At 52.1% G+C, this 19,352-nt stretch overlaps 1 protein-coding gene across 4 annotated transcripts in view; it reads left to right on the forward strand.

The window, feature by feature from the left end:
- Window positions 1–19,096, forward strand: part of Col14a1 (collagen type XIV alpha 1 chain) — a 174,272-nt gene extending 155,176 nt beyond the window's left edge. For 3 of the 4 annotated variants that reach the window (XM_063257679.1, XM_005008223.3, XM_063257680.1), the window contains exons 44-48: window positions 785–851; window positions 2,277–2,465; window positions 14,123–14,200; window positions 16,663–16,818; window positions 18,391–19,096. In XM_063257679.1, the coding sequence (XP_063113749.1) occupies window positions 785–851; window positions 2,277–2,465; window positions 14,123–14,200; window positions 16,663–16,818; window positions 18,391–18,470 (570 nt within the window). In that variant the 3' untranslated portion in view covers window positions 18,471–19,096. Of the gene's footprint in view, window positions 1–784; window positions 852–2,276; window positions 2,466–14,122; window positions 14,201–16,662; window positions 16,819–17,593; window positions 18,146–18,390 lie in introns of those variants that run through there. The other variant, XM_063257681.1, reaches the window with a different exon arrangement.
- The last annotated feature ends 256 nt before the right edge of the window (window positions 19,097–19,352 follow it).

Raw genomic sequence — 19,352 nt, forward strand, 5'->3', positions numbered from 1 at the left:
GTGTCCCCCCCACCTCCCACGGAGAAGCCCCTGTGGGGGGCGGTCCCAAAAGCCCGTTTCCAATTGAGGATCTGCCACCAATTGACATTACCCAGCTCCATGGCCCCCGGCTCAGGGAGGAAAGGGGGAGAATCAAAGTCATCTCCAGCACAAAGTGGATTTAACAAGAAAACCAGGAAAGGCTTCCGGGTGGGGGTGGTGGCTGTGAAGCAGCTTTATAGAAATCCCATCCTGAGGAGCAGCAGGGGACTCCTGCTCTTCCAGATGCTCCAGGTTTGGCCCCGGAAGACAAGGCAGATGTGGAGTCGGAGAACTGGCCCCAACCTTGGATCAGTTCATTTCAGGGGCCCGAGCTCCCCTTCCAGTGCTGGCTTCTGCCTCACCTGCTCTGAAAAGCTGGGTGATGGGTCTCAGGCTGATTAGCTACCAAAGGGGCTTAGCAGGTTTCCTCTGAGCTGTGATTTGTGTTAGAGGAGCCCCTGCTTGAGAAGGTGAGGTACTGTAGAAGCTCTAAAGAATTGTAAGTCATTAAATGTACGCGGATTTACTTCAAAACTTAAATGTTTTTAGAATCTGAGGCCAGAAGTGTTTCCTTGAGCTTTTGAACCTCACTGGGTTCTCGGGGTGATGAGCCCAGGCACCTCTGTGCACCAAGCTCTCTGTCCCTGTGTCCCCGGAAGTCCAGAGCATGATGGGGCGTTGGGCCGAGGTGGCCGCACCCTGGAAGTCCTGGCAGGCCTGTGGGTGTGGTTGTGCTTGACACAGTGCTCTGTCTCCCCTGCAGGGTGACCTGCAGTCCCAAGCCATGGTGAGGGCAGTGGCGCGCCAAGTGTGTGAGCAGCTCATCCAAAGTAAGTGCCCGGCGGGTACCAAGGTCCTGTCCAGGTGAGAGTGGGCCTTCCCGTCACCAAGACAACCCCCACCCCGGCTTCATCCTGAGGCACCTTACAAATGCGACCCCTGCTCCACCTGAGGAGCCTTGCAGAAGCCGAAGCCCTGTGCCCTTCGTGAAAAGCCAGGCGGCCCTGTGCACACAGCTTGGCCTGTCTGTCGTCTCACTGCTTCCTTGCTTTCTCTGCAGGAGGATGGAAATTTTGCTCAAGTGCACTTGGCTCTCGAAAGCCTGAGATGGCACCCTCAGAACCTCCCTTGGGCAGGAGCTCCAGGGCATGGATTTCCAGTGACCTGCAAACCTAAACAGTCCCTTTACATCACCTGTCCCTTTGTGTCTGGTGTCTTTGGGTAGCCTCAGAGCCTTGTCTGTAGTCCTTAGGTTTTACACACACACACCCAGAGTGACAGGGTTGGTGTGACAGTAGGTGTAATACTTGGGTTTTGTACCAGATCACACTTGATACCACTCTTCACAAGCCTGGTCACCTGGTGTCCAGTGCTCCCTTGATTGGAGGAAATGGTGCCAGGTCCGAGTGATGACAGCTGCCCATGTGACAGAGGACAGCCCCCCTCAGAGGGCGAAGCAGAGGAGCTCTGAAGAAACACCTTACCTGCCCGTGATAGCTCCTGTCACAGGAGAGGGTCCCTAGCTGCTGTCACAGGCCAAGGCTTGGGGGAAAAGGCTTTGTGTGTAGTTTTGAGAAGCTCCTCAAAGCATGGTTACTCTCTTTTACTCACACTGAAATATGTCGGAAAGGTATAGGTAATAGTCGCCTAGAAAGTTCACGTACATAAGAATCTCATCTCTGAGCTGGAGAAGGGAGACCCTCCGGTCCCAAGGGCTTTCTAAATCCATCCTCCTGATGATTGAATACATCCTCGCTGGAGTAACGGGATTAAGGGGCTGTGGAAAGGAGTTCCAGATTTTTCTATCTAGTAGGGCTGCTAGGAGTTTGTGCAGCTGGGACCCCAGGGCCTGTCGGGTCGGAAAGCAGAGGTCTGGTAGGGGCAGGAGGCCAGGCAGAGGGAGGAGCGGCCCAGCCAGCTGGCAATGAGAGGAATCAGCGGGAAGGGGCCCTGGGCCAGGGCTGAGGGGTCAGACACATGTCAGGGTGGGGATATAATTTACAGCTTTGCTCCTCGATGGTGATCGTGGCGGGACTCGAGCCATGGAATTCCAAGCCCGTGAGGGGCCTTGAGTGGATTCCAGGGGTCATCTCATCGGCAGTGAAATGCAAGCACTCCGGGTTGGAGATCAGCATTTTCAGAGGGGCGCGCTCTGCGCCTGCTGGGCATGTGCTAGAGTGGCCCGGAGCCCTAAGAAATGACGCCCAGCCTCCCGTGTCATCCACCCAACACTGCCCCTCTGCTTCCTGCCGCAGGTCACATGGCCAGGTACACGGCCATCCTCAACCAGATTCCCAGCCACCACTCATCCATCCGGACCATCCAGGGGCCCCCGGGGGAGCCCGGAAGGCCTGGCTCACCTGGAACCCCTGGAGAACAAGGACCCCCCGGTGCCCCAGGCTTCCCCGGAAATGCAGGATTGCCAGGGACCCCGGGAGACCGAGGTAAGTCGGGCCACTGCTCTGGTGGGTGAGAAGTGGACCAGGCAGGGGGCTCTGCGTCTGCAGTACTGACAGCGGGAATGGCTCCCCGGATGGTTCTCTGCACCCAGTTCCTGGTTTCCTGCTGATTACTCCCCAGATCCCAGGGAAAACCGAGCTAGGTACGAAGCGTTTATCAAGAGCCGGGTCTGCTCGGGTGACAGAGGAAGTGAGGGCCCTACCCACTCAGCACTGAGTTTAAAAGGTGCCACAGCCGTGTGAGGACTTAGAAAGTGATGCCTTCCCTGGGGAGTTGCAATGCCACCTGCATGTGACAGCATGCGATGCCACCTGCATGTGACACCCAGCTCGCTCTAGGTGTGGAGCTGGCCCTGTTCCATGCAGTGCTCATGTGGGCGAGGGTCCTGACAGCCCTGAGAGCACCGTGAGTCCCTCCCGTGTGTCACCATGAGCCACACCCGTCCCTACCGTGACTGCTTAGCTGCACACGTCAGCTTTGCACGCAGTGTGTGGCTGGTCCCCGTCACAAGGGACACCGAGTGTGTAAGTTTAGTGGGCCAGGCAGGGTCTTGTGTGTCACTAAAGGATTGTGTAGCTCAAGGCAAGGCCCCTTTGATTGGTTTTCACCAAGTTTCAAGTAGTTTCGAGACATCTTATTAAAGAGAAGAAACAGAAAAAGGGAAGAGGAGGGAGAGAATCTCATTCCAGAAGCACAGAAAAGACAAGAGAGAAATGTAGATGGCACAGTCACCATGAAGGAAGCCACAGGGAAAAGACATGAGTGTTGAGGGGTGATGGAAGCACCCCCAAAACACAGTGTCAGGAGCGAAGCCAGCTGCCGCCTGTCTGCTTTGCATTTTATTTTTTCTTTTTGAGGCAGGATCTGGCTGTGCAGTTCAGGCTGGCCTTGAGCTCACTTTGCAGCCCAGATTGATCTTGAACGTGTAAGGATCCTCCTGCCTCAGCCTCCCGAGTGCTGGGATTACAGACGTGAGCCACCATGTCTGGCAGTCACCTGACTGCCTTGTGAGCACACACTTTTGTGAGCTGGACAAGACCCATCCCTGCTGTAAAATGAGGATGTAAAATGCAGATTCCCAGGGCCTTGCTTTGTCCCCATCCTTGGCTTTGCCTCTGGGCATTGCATCCTGCACCTCCGTGCTTCTCTACGCGGTGTGTCTGTCTGGAAATGGACTTTCCTTCCCTTGTGTCACAGAGAGTTCTTCTCCATCGAATTCTCAGCTTGTCCCCATCTGTGCACAGAGCTCTTACTGTCACCTGGGTCCCAGACACCCCCACCAGGGTGCCCGACGCCCCGTCTCCCTCCCCTTCGGCACCCCCCACCCTAGCAGCAGCGGGGTCAGGAGCAGGGCCTGGGGAGCTGCCTAGCTCCCTCCCCCTCGGCCCTCACAGGTGGCTCCGGGCTTTGATTGTCACCAGCTGTGACTTTTCCTTCCAAAGATTTTCCATGAGTCAGAGCACACAATCAGGAGACCTAGAGAAGGCATGGCTCCTCCTCGGCAGCGTGCAGATGTCTGGTGGCCTGGAAGGGGCCCCCTCTGTCCGGGGGCACTGGGGGTGGCGCGATTGTGACAGAGAACAGAGCCGGGGTCCCTCCCTGCCAGTCACAGTCATCTGTGATCTCCCTGAAGTCCTCACCCTGATCTTCCCACACCCTTTCCTGCCCCTCGAGATGACTTGAGAGATTGTGGCCTTCGGCCGGGCATCCACACTGATGACCCGGACAGCTGTGGGCGTGGAAGCTGAGTGATGTCATTTTCTTCCCTGAGGGATCCCCGTGTGTCCCTGAAGGGCACAGTAGGCCAAGTCCTGCCTTTCACAAATACAAAGGTGGGGGCTGAGAGACAGGAAGCGAGCAGAGCTCTCTGGACCTGGGGAGAGCGATCCCAGCGGATCTCTGTATCCCAATAAGGGCTTCAGTTGGGGCTGCTGGGTTGCAGCCTGAGGCCAGCATCCGACTGGAGGTTCCTGTTTCCTTCATCAGTTAAAAGCTTGGGGGGAAACCTTTGGTTTCGTGACCTCAGCCTGAAAAACACTACTCTGGTGCAGTGTCTTGCGTTAGCTCTGTTTATACCACAGAAAGGGTCAAGAGCATTTGTAAAGAGTGGATGTTCTCAGGACTCTGGGGGGCTGAGGCAGGAGAATCGCAAGTTCAAACCCACCATGGCATAGTGGATAATCCTGGGATGACTCAAGAGGGCGGAGATGATCTTATGCTAGAATATTCTGTTTCTTCTCAGTAGACTCAGGTTAGTCTCAGATGGTGGGAGAGGATGGCCACCCCAAGAGCTAATGGGAAGCCTCAGAAGGGCGACCCCCTACCCCAAGCTCCGTTTATCCCTTAGGGAGGGTGCAGAATTAGCCACTGTGAATTCGTGGTCCCAACGATGCAGTGCAGACAGCTCCGCTCCGCTTCCTGGGCCACCCCTTCCCTAATTTGCGCTTTGTCTCTGGTTTAAACAAGGCTGTGGGCGTGTGTGTGGAGCAGTCTTTCAGCTGCCTTCCCCAAGATGGGGATCTGGGTGACCCCTTGGAAGGCAGGAACTTGGAGGGACCCTGTCCCTCGAGCTGTCTGAGGTCCCCACCTCCAGCTCCAGCCCCAGCTGGGTGATCTGATCTCCCACGATGCGAAGTAACCGCAATCAGGGTCTGTGTTGGCAGGACGCGTGGCACTGGCCTTCCCAGCTCACCCACTTTTCCCTGTCGTCACATAAGAAACGCTGTCCTCTATGGGTCACCACGTGCTCACTTTTCCCTGTCAAACCTTGCGTTGCCGTTCAGTAAATGACTCTTTTTTTTTTTTTTTTTTTTTTTTTTTTTTTTTTTTGTCTTTTTGAAACGGGGTCTCGCTATGCAGTTCAGGCTGGCCTTGAGCTCTCACTTTGTAGCCCAGGCTGGTCTCGAACTAGCAACGATCTTCCTACCTCAGCCTCTGAGTGCTGGGATTACAGGCATGAGCCACCACGCCTGGCTTAGTAAATGACTGTTTATACCTGGCTCCTCGGCGTTGGAAAGTTCAGGAAAAGAGCAGAGGGTTCTGAGGTTCCGCCTCGGTTCCCTGCATGGCTACGGGACCAGCAGGGGCTCCGGACCCCTGGATTTCTACTGATCGCATTGCGATGGATTCCAGCTCCATTTCTGATTCTGATCTCTGCCCCTCGTTTTTTCATGACCCAAAGTCATCGTCTGCTGGCTCCACTTAGGTAGATGTTCGCTATCCAGGCTAGTGTCTGACACGGGAGTTAGCAAGTCAGCCCCGAGCTCACAAATGAAGTTTATTGAATTGAAAAGAATCAAAAGCCTTCCCTGAGCCCTGTTTTCACAGGAGCCGTCCAGCTCCCAGGATTCTTCAAAACCCTTGGGCAGAAGAGCTCTGCTCTGCCCATGTCCATCCGAAACAGCTGGGGTGCACAGCGGGTCCACAGCGTCCAGCGTGTCAGCAGATTATTTGCGGACTGTGCTGTGTATGTAAACCTTCCTGAGTTGCTCCTGTTAAGCGATTGGTGTTATTTGTGGCTTTCATTATCAGGCACCAACTCGTCGGCCAAGTGATATGCTCAGACCTAGGGCCGTGCTTCTCATCTGGAGAAAAGAGAGGACCTGGTTTGAGTAAGGAACAAGTATGGGACGTTGCTGAAAGCACACATGGGGAGATGTCGGAGGGCAGCGAGATCCACAGAAATTAAATGGGGTCAGCACTGAAAGGAAGCCATCACTGGTCTTGGCCAGGCAAGGGTGCTTGTATTTATTAAGCAACTACTATGTGCAAGTCACTAAGCATGTTGTGTAACGCACATAAAAATGTTTCACAAACATGATTAGCTCTATTTCTAGGTGAGGAAACGGAGGCTTATCTAGCTGGTTATTTGTGCACGGTCACACACGGAACAAGAATCTAGATCATACCCAGATCTGTATGATTCCAGCATGTCCGTGGTTAGTGCCCCATGCAATGAATTAATCATGAATTAATCATTCAGTGGGAGTCACCAGAGGACGGTCAGGCTGGAGGAGTCTGGTTCAGAGGATGCCGGACAGCTGCACGCGTCAAAGCATGAGACCCACCGCTGGCCAGAGCATCAAAGTGGGCTGTGATTGCACTGTCTGTGGTCTCCGTGTGCCCTGGATTTGCTGTACTTAGCTAGGTGTGGAGTCTGTGACTCTGAATAGCCCAAGGAAGCTGAGTGATGCATTAGGTAAATACAAATGTGATTAAAAACAATTTTTTTTTTTGCAAAGCCAGGCATGGTGGAACATGCCAATAATCCCAGCACACAGGAGGCTGAGGCAGGAGAATTGCCATGAGTTCAAAGCCAGCCTGAACTACAGAGTGAGACTCTGTCTCAAAACACAAAGCAGAGAAACGCCAAAAGCAAAAAACCCCTCTTGCAGTTACCCGGGTTGGCATGTGGCTATCTCCCTAGGAGTCCAGCTCAAGGGACTGCTAAAGGAAAACCGTGCAGCCAGCGCTGTGGGTGCAACTGTGGAAGTCACGCTTCTAGTCAGTGTCTGACTCTGGGGGTGCCGAGGGGAGAAAGCTGCAATGGCGTGGTTGGTTCTGAGTCTCTCCTGACAGGACCTGCCCCGCTGCATTGGCTGGCAGTGCAGGAGGGGGAGCGAGGAATGCTCTCTGGGGCCGCTGCCTCTAACTAGCTGTGGGCTCTTGGCTACCTTCACCGGGAACCGTCCTGCCTCAGCTTTGCCATTGAGCCACTCAGCGACTGCCAAGTGTCTGCTGGACTCCAGCCAGGGCGCTGGGCTCCGATGGCACCATGCTGGTCGACAGGGCTTGATTTTCTGATTCTATGGCACCTTACGTCTCTGGGGAGACAGGCGTCAGGCAGGGACTCGTGAGAAGTTTGGTCTTGGGTTTAATGGGTGATGTGAAGCCTGCAGGCGAGCATCCAAGAGTGGATAAGGAGGCCCTGACTCCAGCTGCAGAGGCTGAAGGGCTCTCTCTAGCTGAGACCTGAGCTTAGTGGAGTCTAACCTGGACAGCTGGTTGGGACAGAGGAGCCCAGGCGTGGGGGCCACAGCGCAGGCAAAGGCCTGAGATGATAGAGAGCCTGAACATGTGAGAGCAGAGTCTCAACCCTGGCTGACATTTGGAAGCTTCTTCACAGTAGGTGTTCGCGATGCTTCTCCCTCTGTGCCTGTAAGAAATCCAGAGACAATCAGGGTAACTTGTCTTCACCCTTAACCAAGCGCCCTGCCAGGATTGTGGATCACAGGTGATCTGTAGATCACAGGTGATCAGGTACAGGACACGTGAGCATCTGTCCGCCTGCTGCCGAGCAGCTGCTGGAAGACATTTTGCCTTCTGCCTGCCGGCTGATCCCCTGCCTCTCATTTCCTGAGAGGAAAACATAGAATTTTCTGTTTCTCATCTGGTGAGTTGCAGTTCAGATGCCCTTTGGGCAGGACCTGTCTCTGAAGGTTTTGTCAGAGAATATGAACTGTGTTTTCCTGATGTTTGGTCATTGTTTGAAATCGGCAGTGGATGCTTTTGCCTTTTTTCTGTTTGCATCATCCTTTATATTTCAGAACATTTTTTTTCTCCATTACAAAGTAGCTCTGCACATTGATCAAGGCTGTAGAAACTCCACGTCTTCCTGATAGATCACCATATAACAAATTATCTTGCAACATACAACAACATCTCGGGCATTAAGCTCGATTCACTCCAAATTTATGTTTGAACACCAAAAAGTTCGAGAAATGAATACATTTTTCCCATAAGAAATAACAGAAAACCAAATAATTAATTCTGAGGCTCAAAACTTACACTTATAAATTCATTTTTCCATTTTCCAGGACTTTAACAAGTTTTGCAGTGATTTCATTCTTTAACTCTATGATGATTCTCACAGTTTTAATCTTAGCTTCACTGCTGGTATTGCTGTCTTTCTTTGGAGCAATAGTTATGATACTTTATGCTAGGAAAGAGCAAGAAACAAGGCGTGACCGATGTTTTAATGCAGTAGCATTAAATGCAATGAACTTTGCTGTTTGAAGCATGGAAAGTTCACATTTGGAGTTGTTGGACAACCACTGTAGTGGCCGGAGATAACAAACATATGTGATCTCAGTGTGTATGGGCCAGGGGTGTGATTAGTTGGATACTTTGGCCAGTGTTGGAGTTGAGATGTTATCCTGGGCTGCACTGTTGGGACTGGCTTCCAAGATGGCGTCCAAGATGGCTTCCAAAAATGGCTTCTTATGGGCTGTGGGCAGGAATCTCCAGCCTTGATTGGTTATGGTGGGAGGGCACTGCCCCTGACCCTGGAACTCTCCTGGAGTAGGCAAATGTTCCTACAGCATAGTGGCTGCTTTCCTTAGAGCCAGTGCTCTGAGAGAGACAGAGAGAGAGAGAGAGGGAGAGAGAGAGAGACAGAGACAGAGACAGACACACACACACACACACACACACACACACACACACACACACACACAGAGAGAGAGAGAGAGAGAGAGAGAGAGAGAGAGAGAGAGAGAGAAAAGGAGGTTCCCCGTGCCTTTTACGACCATGCTGTGTTTGTCAGAAGTGAGTCGATAAGCAAAGCCCTCGTGCAGGTACAGGAGGTCTGTGCTGTTTGTTTTGGGGGAAGGTGTACCAAAGAACTCGTGAGTGTGTATTTCAGCCCACACCTCTAAATCAGACCCAGGCCATCTGCCTTGCAGTTTCAGCAGGATGGCGTGTTTGTCCACTACAGTGACCCCTCTGCCATGTGACTTCTACGACACAAAAGCGTGAGGGGACTTGGGAAGGGACAACCCACCCTGTATCATCTGCCTGTCTCATCCCTTAGGTGTGTTTTAAGGTAAGGTTAGATGCAGATTTAAACACCCAGAAAACAGTAGCACAGGAGAAATGTTCCTGTAGAATTTTAACATCTTTTGTGTTCCTGTTTCTGAGATTATTATACTCAGGATGAAAGCATTCTCCAAACAAACACCAAAAAGAATAAACAAAGTTTACTCACAAGTTTCAATTGGATTAAGTGATGTTTTCCTCTTTGTAGTTAGTAGAATATAACCTTGTTGCAATAACATGCTATAACTAGTATTTATAAAAACCTTCTTTTTGACATGCAGCTAATGTGATTTATGTAGTTTAAAGAGATGCAGAACCTTAGGGAAGTCTTGGGAGTAGGTGTGCATAAATATTTGATAAATTAATACCTGACTAAGCTGCAGTCATTAGGTGTGACACCTATCATTTAGTTTGTTCTGGCATTGGCCTTTAATAATTTCACTTCTGTTAATCCTGTCTTCCTAACAAGGCCATATTCTTCGCAAAGACCACATTTATTGTATCTTTTCCTTTTATTCCTCGTAATACCTGAAACACGACCGTTACCTCGTGGGTCAGAAGTGATTTATGGTGCTGATTGCCTCTTGGCCGCTTCTTGAATTCCACTCCTCGTTCCACTATCTCTCGGATGGAAACCAAAGCTCAAGTGGTTACAGTGCTTCCGTCCTGGGCCCGTGCGAGTGGGCTCACTGCCAGGTTAGCAGTGTGGGCCACCGTCTTGTGTAAACTGAGCCCAAAAATCTGGGTAAGCCTTCGAGTAGAGATTTGGTTATATTGGAAGATAGGATAACAGGGGAGAGAGAAACAGACAGAAGCAGAGAAGCTTTCTTTCTTAATACTGGGAATTGAACAAAGGACCATTGCATTGAGCTAAATCCTAAAAAAACAATTTTTTTTTTTTTGGAGAGAAGGTCTCTCCATGCAGTTCAGGCTGGCCTTGGGTTCACTTTGTAGCCCAGGCTGGTCTTGAACTTGCAGTGCTCCTCCTGCCTCAGGCTCCCGAGTGCTGGGGTTACCCAAATCTGTTTTATTTTCTATTTTGAAATAAGATCTGAATAAGTCAATCGATTGCTAGGCTGCCCCAGCTGGACTCCCCAGGCCGCCCAGCTGCTGCCAGCTCAGCTTCTGGCTCGCACTGAGATCTGCCACAGTGCTCCTCTGTCGCTTCCTCGGGTGGCTCCTGCCTGCACTTGGTGACGTCTCTCAGGGCCGGCAGCTTGGAAAGCCATCACGGCTCCCGTGGCCTCCCGATTTGGCGCCTCCCGTCCTGGGTACTGCTTCAGACGCCAACTCGTGGTCCGGCTGCCTTTCCCGACCCTGCTCTCCCGTCTCCTTTGCTGCAGAGCAGGACCGGCCCATAGGAGGCCCCAAGAGAGACTGAAGGGCGCCCATCTGCTCCCCCAGCCTCCTCCTCCCCTGCAGACCAGCGGGGGCTGCAGCCTGGGCTCCTGCTTGGAGGAAGGGTTGTGTCTCAGTCTAGACCCCGCCAGCCCCCGCTGGGTGCCGGGCTCCTGATGCCCGTTATTCCCTTTGTGTGTGCTTACCCAGCGTGACAGTGCTTTCCTGCCATTGTGCATTTATAGGTTTTGTTTTTACTTGGCTGAGTCCTCCTTCACCCTTCTAATGGAGCCGCTGTGTGCAGTTCCCTCTGGCTGCAAGAGCTAGACGTGCCTTTCCCTTGCTGAGCCCTGAACTGTAAAGCCAGGCATAAGCTGGCTGTTTGCAACATGGGGAAGGGCCCTTGGAAGAGGTACCTTTAGCAAGGTTCATTTGCACTTAAGACAACCATGTTCTCCACGGGCCGCGCTGCTCCTGCAGAATGGACTGCAGACCGTGCGAAGGGCATGGAAGACTTACTGAGCTAAGCACCGTCTCTCTGCTTTCTGTGGCTTGGTACTAAGTACTTCCCACCAGGTGGGCTCAGTACGAAGTACTTCTGACCAGGTGGGCTCAGTACTAAGTACTTCCCATTGGTGGGCTCCCAAGCGTACACTGGGTGAGGAGTGCGCTCTCTGTGCAGTTCCCCAGCTCGTGGACAGTGTTTCCCAGCAGCAGACACACACAGCACAGCTGAAGTCTGCGTCTCTGGAGTTGCGATAGCAGCACTCCTGGGCCTCGCCTGGCGCCTGGGCAGGGATCCCAGGAGCTGCTCGGAAGGCCCGGGGTCAGGGCCGAGTGTCTGTGCTGGCCAGGCTGGGTGGAGCAGCCCAGACCCCAGCTGGGGGAGCTGGGGTGGCCTGGAGCCCAAGGCAGGACTCAAGTCTCCCTACTCAGAGGCCAGCAGGCCAAAGAAAGCAGAAAACAGATGGCAAAAGGCCGAGGCCAAGGTGCCCGGCCAGGGCCAGCAAGATGAGCGCCCACCGGCCGCCCCATGTCCCAGAGATCCTGCAGGGCTCCAGCTGCGCCTGCCCTCTGGGTCCTTCCACACTAACGGTGCCCGTACTTGGTCCAGAGTAGCGGAGGACTTGGGGGACGTGGCTGTCACCCTGCAGCACACACCTCTGCTCTGTCAAAGTCCGTGATCGGATTTGTATATCACTCATTTACCCTCGTGTTTAACAGACATTTATTTCCTTTTTCTTCAATTTTGATTTCTATTAGTCCATGTCTGTGGTGCATAAAAATCATAGTCCTGGTGGGAGTCGGCCGCATGCAGAGCATGTCTCAGTGCGTTCTCCTGCGCTCCTCGAGCGCCACTCCCGATCCCCTGCCCGCTTCAGAAAGGTCTATCTCCGTTTTCGTTTATCTGTCTTTTCCCTTGCTCTTTATTTATACTGTGGGGCTCTCGTATAAGAAAAAGCGTGCCATATTTATGCTGTGTGTCCACTTTATTTCACTTAATACTATGCTCTCAAGGTCCTCCATTTCCTGCAAATGATTCAAGTTTATCCTTTATGACAGAGTAGTACTCCAGGGTGTGTAAACACTATGTTTTCTTTATCTGTTCGCCAGTTGATGGACATGGAGGCTGCTTCCCAGTTTGGGTTTTTAGGAGTTTTTCTGCTGTGCACGAGGGTGGGTGTGGATCACTTAATACCTGGACCCAAGGAGCTCATAAATGTCACGCCCAGGAGTACTTTTAGAGCTTGGGGGTGTCTGAGCTGAGCTTCTCATCTCAGTCCTTATAATTTGTAACGTGTTTTTCAATCCCCTCCCCCAAAACAGCAGCCAATTTCAGCTTTTGTGGATGTGAAGGCATCTCCAGTGTGAGGACCGCAGGCACCCATATGGGGACACGTGGGCAAATGTCAGCATATCCGCCTGGTTGTAGTTTGGACTAATGATAACTTCCAGGACAGTACGATCCCAAAGTCCCTCCGAATCTCTAACGGCATCTTTAGGCTTCCTTTCTTCCTTTCTAGGATGTTTTTGAGGGTAGATTCTTCTTGGAAGTTCTCCATCACTTACCTGGATGAACGTTACGGATTGTGTCACATTTCACTTATTTTTCTGTAAGAAGCTGCAAAGTTAAGGCAGCCAGAGTATCTGCTTGTGCTCTTCTCTGCTTTCCTGCGAAGAGGCAGAGGACGGCTCGGGACACCGTGGAGCCGTGCCAAGGGCGCTCTCCTGGACGTCCCTCAGCCCGAGTTTCTGCTGCTACAGGATCGCGATGACCCTGCAGCTCTCCGAGGCCCGGGGCGGCCCTGAGTCACCGCCGTTAATCAGGAGCAGCTTGAGTTAGTCATCCCTGTATTCTACCGTGTTGCAGTTCTTTCAAAATCAGTTACGCCAATTCCAAGGCAGGAAGGGGCATTTTTGCTTAATTCCCAGTTGAACTTCAGGGCACAAGCATTGATGGACAAGCTGGGGAGCGCCTAGCAGCAGAACTAAACCGGGGCCCATGTGATCCAAAAGGAGCACCCAGGACACTTCCCCGGGGCGCTTCTGGTGTGAATATGGTGCCGGGGTGCAGCGCTGGGTGGTCACCACTCAGGTGACCCTGAGCTGAGCTCAGGGACAGGGGCTTTTATGCTGAGAAGTGATACACTGGGCATCATTTCTCAGTGGGTGAGACGCGGCAAAGACTCAACCCTGCGTTCTGTGCAAGGTTGCTCCTGAAAAGCAGAGGGCAGAGACCTCCTGGGAGGGCGCCAGGGAGCTGGGGTCCAGCCGGGCGCCCTCCCGACTTGGGGGAGGCTGGGGCCCTCTTGCGCAGGACTGTTTGGAAGATGAGGTGTCTGGGACTATATGCTTCTGCTTTTGCCTTTGAAATGCATAGCTTGTTAATGGCACCATACATTGTTTGGAAGAAACAGTTTCCTTAGTGGAAAAGAAACTCAAATAGGTTGAGATTTTTATGGGGCTGACTCAGCCAAATCAAACACAGGCTTTCCTGGCGCTTCCAAGTTTTTAATGGAAATTCATGCGCTTCAGAAGTTCGCTGCCTAATTATAATTCATGCCGTGTTCAGGTCCATCGCAGGGCAGGCCAAAGAGAAAATGTTAGATGGGTCCACTGGTGAGTCCCACGGTGCTCGTTTGAGTGCCAGCTGCACGCGTCCAGGGGCATGGTGCAGTCAGAGCCAGGCAGCTCTGGGCTGCAGGGGGAAGGGGACAGAGGAGTCCTTGGTCTGCATGGACCAGCCTTCCTTGACAACCGTGCAGACCATGCGTAAGAGAATTTCACCGCAAAGCCCTGTGGTCCCACAGCCTTAAACCCCATCCCACTGCCTCAGCAGAGGTACTCGAAGCAGGGAGAGACAGAGCCGCCTTCCAGGGTCCTTTGAAAGAGAACTTACCTCGTTCTCCTGCCCCCCCCCTCCTTTCCTCTCTCCTCTTTTACTCTCTCTTTTCTGTTTTTTAATTCCTTGCCTTTTTGGAAACAGGTCTGACTGGTCTCAAGGGCGAGAAAGGAAACCCGGGCATTGGAACTCAAGGTCCCAGAGGCCCCCCTGGGCCAGCAGGTAAATCTTCCCATCTGACCAAACCCTCAGGAGAGGAGGTCTACTGTGTTCGGCTTTTAAAGAGAATAAAACCCAACACAACAAAGCAGTCAAAGTGGCACAGAACTTCAAAGCAGGGTAGTAGGAGCTCTCCAGTGGCTACCATGATCTGTCCTGTGATCGTCACGATAGTTGTCCATGCCATCCGACATAGTGAAATCAAATAAAAGAAGCAGAATAAAACCAATTGTTAGGTCTGAGAAAGGGGGGATGGAGAAGGAGGAAGGAAGGAAGGAAGGAAGGAGGACTGGAAGGAGTGGAGTGGGGAAGGAGTGGCCGGCGGTGGCTGCAAAGATAAGAAGTATAAAATATAAGTAACCTTTACTTTGGGAATGTGGGGCAAGAGCCCCCGGCCCCCGGGGCGCAGCATCTCCACCCGGGGCCGGTGAACTCTCTCTGGAACACACTCTCTCTCACGAACACGTGGAGTGAGGCACATAAGTAGCCTCTGTCTGGGGTGCACCCCAAGGGGCATTAGGGATGCACAGGTAGCCATTGGTACACGTTTGGTGCCAGAGGCAGGTTCTTAGGGATGGGGGTATAGGGTTACAGGTAAATCTCTAAGGGGCGGGGGAGGCAGGAGCTCCTTAATTTGGCTGAGGCTTCTCCTGGTTAAAGTGTCTGGTCTGGGTCAGCAACTCTTTCACCAATCAAAGCAGTACCCCGAATAAAACAAAACAGTAAATTGAAACAAAAACAAAGCAGTGAAAACACCACCAGATTTTAAAAAATGAGTCAGAAGGAAACCCCCACATTTCCTGTACGCATGCTGTTATCCTCCTGGTAGATGCGCAGACCTAAGACAGGTGGCTGTTGCAGGTGCTCAGCGGCTGTCGGCTGTCGCAGGTGGGGAAACAGCCCTGTGATGTCTTTGCACCTAACAGAGAGGCCGCATTTCTCACTTGCTCTGCTGGGATGCTGAGGCACCACCCCGCTGGGGATGACCCCTGAAGACCACAGCGTGTTCTGTGTTCCTTCTGGAGTTAGCTCGCCCCTGCTGTGCGGGAGTAGCAGGCCCCACACATGTGGAGGACTGGCACAGCGAGGCTGTCTTTCAGAGTCACAAAGTCACCAGTGGGCACAGCAGCTCTCTTCCGTTTTGGACTCTGTGACCATCAGGGGCCAAGGAGCCTCCAAGAGAAAAACGGAAGAAGGCCCCGAGGTCTCCGTTTCTAAATTCCTGGTGCGCCCCCCGCATTGCGGGACAGCGGCTGGAACTGTCACACAGCCCAGGCCAGCTGTGAGAGAGAAAGGACAGGGAGTTAGAACAGCCCCAGCAGCTCCTCACTGAGTGCTTTGCGGGAGTTTAGTGTACCAGATCTGCTTCTAGAACGGTCCCCGGGTTACTGGACTTGCGTTACACTGCAGTTTGCCTCCTGGGCCATTCTAGAAGCGATCTGGCCAGTGAATCAAACTTTGTTTTATAGGTTTGTCCTTTCAATCTAATAATGATTTTACAATACAATCATAAAAGGTGTTCCTCGAACAACAGGACCATAGCGATGATAAATACTTCTGTTGTTGGACAGAATATGAAGAATTGACCTTAAATTATGTGCTACATTGAATGTGTGGTTGGTGGCTGTGGGTCGAATGGAACCCAGTGTGTCTAAGAGCCACTGTCCTATTCAAATAGAAGTGACAGTTCAGGTCTAGTTCAAGTTATTTCTAGTTGTTTGGTGCCTTTGTAAACACTGTGGGAACCCAGGACTAAAAATACCAAGCATACAAAACCAAAACCACAGCCTGTAGGCTCCTTAAATTTAAAACTACTTTACTGGCCCACCCACCTCCATTCAAAACCTACGATCTCAGTTGAGTAAGAGCCTCAAGAAACTTTAAGTTAATGTGTCGAGGTTCACACTTTGCATTTCTCTTCTCCAGAATAATGTTTTCCATTTTATTTTATTTATTCCACTTTATTTTAATTAGCAGGAGCCATAGGCCAATGCTGATTTGCGTGAGTCTTCCATCTAGATTAGGAGGCCGAGACGAGTGTGTTCAGGGGAGTGCACCCTGCATGTGCATCCCAGTGTGTGCATCATGTGTGTGCATCCAGATGTGTGCACCATGCATGTGCATCCCAGTGTGTGCACCATGGGTGTGCATCCAGGTGTGTGCATGCCCACACATTGAACTCACGAGTAACCGTACTGGAACACCAAAGCTCAATCAGAGGAAACAAGGTTTACAGAGGACAAATACTTTGCCTCCGAGTTTCCTGAGGTGATTACCAGCACTGACCTCAGGGAGACTGTGTAGTTACGGTGTGACCCTGCACCTGGGAGTCTAGGATAGAAGAGAACTCAGTGTAGGGAGAGGGGCTGATTGTCCTAACGTGATTGTCACGTTGCTTCTTGTAAGAACTGGTTCACTGCAGGATGGTCTCAAAACTCACCTTCTTCATTTGCCCTGCTTTCTAGGGCCTTCAGGGGAGAGTCGGCCTGGCAGCCCGGGGCCCCCTGGCTCTCCTGGACCAAGGGGTCCCCCGGGTCACCTGGGGGTGCCGGGTCCGCAAGGGCCTTCCGGCCAGCCTGGATATTGCGACCCATCGTCGTGTTCTGCCTATGGCGTGGGAGGTAAGTGCCACCCTCGTGTGGGCCTTGCGTGGTTTTTGCTCTTCGTCCACGGTGTGGAGCCGCTCTCTGAAAAGCAGAGCAGCCCTTGAGGGGAGCGGAGCTGGCCCTGCTCACTGCCTGACATTATCCGCGGCATCTGCTCTGGTCAGTTACAGCAGAGACTGCTCCCGTCACCCTTAGGAGCAACCCAGGGTGGCGGCCCAGCTAAGCCGCCTTTGTTTGCAAAGAGTGATCCCCGCGGCTTGGCCCCTGACCTCTGCTCTGGCCACTTGGAGGATATTGCCCCCATTTTGGGGGCCCCTTTCTGTGTTTCTGCCGGGGTGTGGCCAAGACACTCTAGAAAATTTACTCTTTAGGGAAGAAGCCTCAAAACTTAGGCTTCCCTAAGGTCCCCCTAATTGTAGGTCCCCCACAGTTAGGCAAGTTCCCAAGATTCTTCAGGGTGCATCTTGCCCCAAGGGCGTGTTAGGTGACCAAGGGTAAGCTTAGAAGAAACCGCATTGGCCATGATGCCTGTGCCTGGTCACAAACTGCTGGACCGGGACCCTGGAAGCTGGTGTTTCTTACAATCACCTGCCCTCTGTTGCCCCCCGAAGGGACCTTTCCACCCTCATTCCTCGGGAGAGCGGTTCAGAGACCGCTGTGTGGCCGTGAACTCCTTAGTCAGGGGCCTGAGAGATTTACCCTTAACTGCCAGAACGACAGAAGCCTTGCTGATGTGTTTTTCTCTGTTCACCTTTCCCCCTCTCCTCTCACGTCCCCCTCCCTTGTTAAGATCTGATCCCTTACAACGACTACCAGCACTGACGGGGACGGCCTCCACGCGGGTCGCCGCGGCATGGGCATTTGGCTGTGGATACAGAACTGTCCTGTTGACCGCCACAACTAAGTCCCTGCCCCTAACGGCGGGCGCCTTCTGTCCGGCCTCACCTGCTTCCCTGCCTTTCGGCTTCAGACCTTTTGCTCTCCCTGCTCCGGAGGTGATGGAGTGACGGCACCGGGCCACAACCAAGCCGTACAGTCAGCGATAGTGAGGCTGACCGCATGGTCAGCCTGGTAGAGGTGTCCGGCTGTGTCCCAGTCCCCTACGGGAGAGGTCTGTGACTGCGCAGCGGCCCGGTGCCCTCACCTCCATGCTCCCCCACACAGATACGTGAGCACCCTCTCCCCAGTCTCTGCACTCACCTGTCCTCTCCTTGTCACCTTCTTCCCCGCTGTCCCTGAGGGTGGACTTCTAACATGAGACTGATTTTTAAATTTTATTTTTCTTTTTGTAATTCTTCTGTGTGTTCAGGGTTTCTTTTGTAAATAAACACATTCTATTTAAGCTCTTGGCTGCGATTCTAGTGTTCTAACCGTTTCTCTAGTGGTTGCCGTTTGCTCCTTTTGCTAACCCTGAGGCCCGGGAAAGGTAGCATCGGTGTGGAGGGCCGGGCAGCTGCTGCTTTCTGCACATGCAGGATGGCTCTGTCGCTGGACCAAAGCCGCGCGTCTGAGGACCCTCAGGAGAGGAGGATATCAATTCGTGGCCTCTAGGTTCTCTCAAGTCCCCACCCCACTTTTCCTCTCTAGCCCCCCATCCAGATCAGCCTGAGTTCACCCCTGTGCAAGACGAGCAGGAAGCCTTGGAGCTGTGGGGCTCTGGGATCTGACAGCCTCGGAGGACATTGGAAGACCAACAGCAAAACCTCTTAAGGATTTACCCAGGAATGTGTCATTGCGGGGTTCGTATGTGGGGGAACTCGTGTCTGCAGCCTGAAGCTCCTCCTTGGATAATGTTAGAGTTACTGTTGTTATTAGCAAATGCTAATTAATTAGCATGTTTTAAAGATCCCGTGTGGGAGATGATCTCCAGTTCTAAAATAAACAAGATGGGTATGGCGATGTTGGAGAGAAATGGACCCAGCAGAAAGAGAGAGAATCAAAGAGGGTCTCAGATTATACCACTAATCCAGCCCTGTGGGTAAGAAAGAGGATTCATTACCAGTGACACTACCTCTGTCCAACTCCGAGGTCACTCAGTGACTGGTTTCACGGGTATCCAAAAATAAGCTCCAGAATGTAATCTTTCTGGATTTGTTAATTTAAAAGATAGACTTAGCTTCTCAGTGGTTTTTGACTCCTATGAAGTAACAACTTCCCACCAGCTCTGATTTGTCCAGCCATGGGTCCAGGGCATCCCTCTCCTTGCCTACAGGAATGACTTAGTACATGCTGAAAAGTTCTGGAGAATGTGTTCCTATTTTCTTTTGTAAGCAAATAAAAATTTAAAACAAAATATATGGATTCTTTTTGCTGCATTTCTGTGGTCTTAGTTGAGTGTCTACCAGAATAACAACACTTCCTGTTCTCTAGGTAAACATTCAGACCATTCATTCATTCATTCATTCATTCCCAGTGCAGTAGGAAGCATAACAAAAGAAGCAGCTAACCTAAGACAAACGAGCAATAGAATTTTATTACTCACTTCTAATCTACTAGGTGGCAAACGCAGTGCAAAGGTAAGAATGCGGCCAAATAAATATGTACCAGTG

The sequence above is a fragment of the Cavia porcellus genome, unplaced genomic scaffold, assembly GCF_034190915.1.
Source record: "Cavia porcellus strain 051 isolate PalLab524CR breed Dunkin Hartley unplaced genomic scaffold, mCavPor4.1 scaffold_10, whole genome shotgun sequence".
Classification (NCBI taxonomy): domain Eukaryota; kingdom Metazoa; phylum Chordata; class Mammalia; order Rodentia; family Caviidae; genus Cavia; species Cavia porcellus.